Raw genomic sequence first — 5,394 nt, 5'->3', positions numbered from 1 at the left:
GGGGGGGGCGCCGAGAGCTCTTCCCTAGAGGGCTCCATCCCGCTCCGTCCACTCTTGGGGGGTAAGGGCGGGGTGGGCATGGGCCAATCGTCCTGCGCCCTGGCCTGGCCGGTCGTGGAGATATTTGTACGTGTCGAAGGAAAGTCGGCGCGGGTGGCGGTGGCTGCTGGCGGAGAATCGGCAAAAAAACGGGCCACGTCCTCCTCCTTGTCCCTCCCTTCGTCGCCCGTGTCCATGGCCGTCTCCCCTGCCCCTTCCGCCACCCAGGCATGCTGCATGTGCCCTCGCTGCGCTTCTAAATAACCACCTTTTGATCCGTCGTGTCCTTGTGGCTCTCGCTGTGGTTGTTGTTGCTGTCGGAGCCGGAACTGCTCAGCTTCTTGTGCTTGTTGAGCCGCCGCCAAATCCATCAAGGCCAGTCCCCGCTGTGGGTCCGCGTCAAGCTCCGCCCACAGACCTGGGCTCATATACACACGTTGTCTTTTGCAATATTCTGTGTTGGTACCACATGGGAAGAAGAAATGTGAGAGGGGAGGCTTCAAAACGAGGATCAGCCAGAATACCACCACGGTTCTTCCTTCCACTGACGCGATTTGGCCCTCCTCATCCCCTTTCAACTCTATCGAGCACTATGCATCGTACCTGCACCATTTAAATCCGTGTGCTGTCCGAAGTATGGTAAATTGTTCGCAGAATTGCCGTCTTGGCCTCCACCTCCTTCGTTGGCACATGGATATTGAGCCGCCGGAAAAGGCGGTGTATGTGCCAAAGGTGCGGCCATCCTTCCCTTCCGCATCCAATATAATTGCTTAAATCAATGCTATTTTAGAGAGTTGCGTGGTCTTATGCTCCAGGGATGGCGGTAAACGTCGATTTTACAAGCTGTCCCGTCGTGCCAGCGGCGGGCACCTCCTTCCTTCTGTGGTGCCAAAGTAGGTAGCCGAGCTTTTCGCCATAAAAGGTGTCTTGTACCCCGTGCACAGACAAAGAGACCCCGTCAGATCGTCCGTTGTTCCTGCAATACGACAAGACGAGAAATCGTGTGAACACCGAGGGAGGAAGGCGGCCGCGCGCAACGTAAAATGGGTTCCTGCTGCGAAGCGCACATGACGTTAGCGGTCTCGAAAATATTCGCCTATCGCCTGCAAAACCCAGAGCTGCCCCCCAAATCCCACCCACGCATCCACCCGTGGACACGACCTGCCGCATGCGGACATCGACAGGGCGTGGCGCCGTTCTTGATGCTGTCGTGGCGGGTGCTGGGACGCGGGTGGCATGTTGTGGACGGTGTCGGGCGTGTATGCGTGCTTTCAAAGTTAGTGACGGGTGTGGGGTTGGGAGGCCCTAAATTCTTGTTCCCGGCACAATGGGCCGCTTGAGTTCTCCAAGAAACCTGCTAGGACAGCGGATTGAACCTTTTTTTCTCTCACCACGGCGTGTACCTCTACTACTACAGGGTCAGGTGTGCATCGGATCGAGCAGTGGACCTATTGGGTACCTTTAAGTGCCGTTTTTGAGGGCTTCACACTGGACCGTTGCGTCTACCTGCTCTCCCCGTTTGGGGGGAGGGCCATAGAACAACTCTAACGCACTGAAATATGGCACCCAAATTTCAATTTCTTGACCCCAGACAATGGGCAAGCAAAAGGAAAGACGCGATTGAGAAAGCCAACAAGTACGTGCAATATAAGGCAAACTGAAATGGACCTCCACGAGTTTTTCACCCGTTTGTCCCACGAAATAGGTTGCGGGCAGACCGCGCCACGGGAGGGACATTGGACGAGTCGTACACCTTCGCACCGAAAACAAACCTACACAGGCCCAAGGGACGAAGCAATTCCTCGGAGGACTACTCAGTGACAATGCCTGCTGATATTCCTGGTGCCAATTTGTACTTCGCGGTCCCGTCGGCGTCGCAGGCAAACAGAAAGCCATCGTTATGCCACTCCCAACGTTTTCGCAAAAGTCAAAACTCCCGCAGCTGTGCAAATACAAGCCGCAATACTCGTTTTTATGCGGTTCGAGATGACACCGAGGAGGACTTTGACTTGCCCAAGCAAAGAACGGACGAGGGAGGGCGGTTCGCGGCTCGGGTGGCCGTAGACATGGGGAAGACACTCTGGTCATCCTTCCGCACACACCACAACCAGCTTCCAGCTCACCCACAACACTGCGACTCCGACGTGGACCCATCCCACGGTAGTTTGGATCAGTCCTCATCCCCTGCGGTCTCCCCTGAGGAGGCCACTGTTGGCATCGGGGCGGGTTTCCACAGGAAGAAAACACACTTCCCATCGCGAGCACCTGTGCGACATGCATCTTTCACGACTGCTTCACTTCACAATCATGCGCGGGATGGGCCAAGGGTGGTAGTTGATGGATATAGGGGCAAAGACGCGAAGCACGGAAATCATCGCAACGACAACCAGGACGACAGCGATACCCTTTTGGTACACAAATCAAGGTCCATCAAAAACGTCCCCACGGGAGCCGGTGACTGCGAAAAAGGCGTCGAATCGCCAGGATTTGAGCTTGAGGGAAATTCCTGGAGCGTCCGGGTAGGTTTGGAGCGTCCGTTTCCCCCTGACGCCACCGCCGCTGCTTCCCTCTCCCTTCTCAAGTCGAAGCTCAAGCAACGTAAATCCTCTCCTTCCTCTTCTTCCTCTCCAACCTCCGCCCCTGCCCGCATCCCGCTCCGCCCCACTAAATCCGCTCCTCCGCGCTGCTCTCCTCCGTCACACTCGCAGGAGTCAATTGCGCCGGGAGTAGGGACGGGGAAGGGGAAGACATGGTCTTGCCTGAACCAAGATGGTCGTGTGCCGTCGTCCAACGCCCGTGTGGGCCAGAAAAGCGTCCCCCGAACAGCACGCTTTCAGTCACGATGGCACGACGAAGACGGAGGGGAGGAGGAACCGGACAAGGAGGAGGAAAAGGAAGCAACCTCCGCTTTTTCTTCCTCTCCTTCCCCCCAAGGTACCGTCCACCTAGTCCCATGTCCTTCCTGCGGCCGAAAATTCAATGAACGGGCCCTTTTAGTGCATCAGCGCGTGTGTGAGAAGGTCTTCCGTTCCACCCGCCCTGCATACAATTCACGGCAACACCGCCTGCGTGGCTTCGAGTCCGGAACAGGCCCCAAGGCGGAGGCCTCCTCTTCCTCATCCAGTCGCTGTGGTCGAGGAGTGGGCCGAAGGAAGAAGGGGGGGAAGGGGAGGGGCAAGGAAGAGGATACCCCAGAGGACGGATTCTCCATGCCATGTGAACCTTCCACACAAGTCCCGGCGGCCACGCCCTCTTCCTCTGCCCGGCCGACGTCGGAATATCGGGCAACAAGGCATTCCACGCGGAAGGACAAGGATGACCAGCGCAGCACGGGGTCATCCTCCCGTCCTGCCTATCCGGAGCCCGTCCATCGGAAAGCGTTGTCTCCCATGACAACCTCTCCCTCTGAACCCAATTCCCAGGGAAAGAAATGGTTGGAGCAATCCCAAAATTTCCGGACCATGCTCAGAGCCAACCGTTTGATCGCGGACGCAGAACGGAAAGGCCGCCCGGTGAGCCCCACATTGCTTGCTGTGCTTGCGTCATCTGCCAGTGCGGCATCAGGACACTCCAACCAACATCTGATTCCCTGTCCTCACTGCGGTCGACGATTCAACGAGCAGGCCGCAGATCGGCACATTCCAAAGTGCCAGGATATCAAGGCCAAACCGAGCATGCTGCGCAAGGGAGAGGGCATCTCTCTCGGGGCAGCCTCACGTAGGAGCAAGGGTGAAGGAGGACGAGGGAGGATCATTAACGGGGGGTTGGCACCACGAGGCTCACCGAGAGGGAAAGGACTCAGAGCAGAGCGGAAAGTATTGTAGTTGAAAATTTTGAAACATTGATAGTGGTCGTTTTGAGCCCGGGTCGTTTTGAGCCCGTGTCGTGTTTTTCTTCCCGCACGGCATATGAGGCCGAAGGGGCGTTACCGAAACACACAAGCAAGACATGCCAAAACTACGCAAAAATTTAACAAATGGCGACGCCTATCATTTAAAAAAAATCCCACACGAATGTTTCATCACCGCATTGAAAACAATGTGGTTGGTCGACTTTGGGCGGTAAAAACGCTTGGTGTCCTCGACTCTCCCACCGATATCTAAAGCCATTGTTGTTTTCGCTGTGGGGTTGCAGGCGAGTGGTGGTGCGCCTCCTTGTCTTCGGGACCCCCCCATTGCCATTTCGAATGGCAATACGCTACGTGCAGTTGCTTCGGAAGGTGTATTGCATGACGACGTATTTTGTCAGTTACATGACTGGACTTTTTTCTCATGTGCACTGTTTGTTGTCATCTTTTTCCTCAAATCATCGCTCGCCTCCCCCCTCCTTCTCCGCTACGCAACTTATCCGCCTACACACGCGAACAGCCGACACTCATGGCGGGCGAGGACTATGAGCATCATTACAGTGATGTTCCCATCGACGAAGAGCTGAAGGGATACATTTCGGAAGGACGCACCGACTGGGAAGAGCCCGTTTACGAACCGGACTTCTCGACAGCCATCGTGGTGGATAACCTACCGAAAGTATCTCGTGAGAAGTATGACAGGCTGATGGTGTTTGTTCGGAAGATCTACGATCAAGTGGGGAAAATTGCTGAGGACGGCTTGCAAATGCCTCTGGACGAGGCGACTGGTATGACCCTCGGATTCGCCTTCATTAATTTCCTGACCCGGGATTCGGCGGAGAAGGCCATCGCGGCCACCAACAATTGGAATTTGGATAAGGCGCATGCATTGAAAGTCAACAGCTATGTGGACCTCGTCAAGACCACGACACATCCGGAGACGTACACCCCGGAACCCGCGCGGCCTTTGACCACCGTCCCCGGATTGTACGACTGGCTGAAGGATGCGCAATATCGTGATCAATTTGTCGTGCGGCACGGGCGGGACACAGAGGTCTATTGGGCCGAGCCAGGAGGGACGCCCGAGCTGGTGTACGGTGGAGAACGGGAGAAGGCGATGGGCCAGGGGAGGTATTGGTGTGATCAGTACGTGACGTGGAGCAAAACAGGCGCGTACCTCTTAACCTATCACCGGCAAGGAGTCGCGCTTTGGGGGGGGCCGAAATTCGAAAAAGTCGCCCGCCTCGCGCACCATGGGGTGGCCTTGGCGCAATTTTCCAACACAGACAGGTACCTGGTCACGTATTCCTACCCGGACGACGGGCCCGGCCATGTGGTGGTGTGGGACGTGGAGCGTTCCATCTCGATCCAGGAGCAAGTCGCCCTCCGCTCGTGGCCAGTGGAGCCCTTTGGGAAGGGGAATCATTTCAAGTGGTCGCACGACGACAAGTACATCGCGGTGGGGAAAAGCAAATACCTCCGGAACCCCCAGGCCGCCCAGGCGGGGT

At 56.4% G+C, this 5,394-nt stretch overlaps 1 protein-coding gene across 1 annotated transcript; it reads left to right on the top strand.

The window, feature by feature from the left end:
* Positions 1 to 1,754: 1,754 nt before the first annotated feature.
* Positions 1,755 to 4,055, top strand: NGA_2009200 (low-co2-inducible protein; the record flags this gene model as incomplete). The annotated part of the gene is made up of 1 exon (XM_005853734.1): positions 1,755 to 4,055. A coding segment is annotated over one exon (2,109 nt), but the record flags the coding sequence as incomplete, so codon positions are not given.
* Positions 4,056 to 5,394: the final 1,339 nt, after the last annotated feature.

The sequence above is a fragment of the Nannochloropsis gaditana genome (genome assembly GCF_000240725.1).
Source record: "Nannochloropsis gaditana CCMP526 unplaced genomic scaffold scaffold760, whole genome shotgun sequence".
Classification (NCBI taxonomy): domain Eukaryota; class Eustigmatophyceae; order Eustigmatales; family Monodopsidaceae; genus Microchloropsis; species Microchloropsis gaditana.
This window is presented reverse-complemented; position numbering and strand designations above follow the sequence as displayed.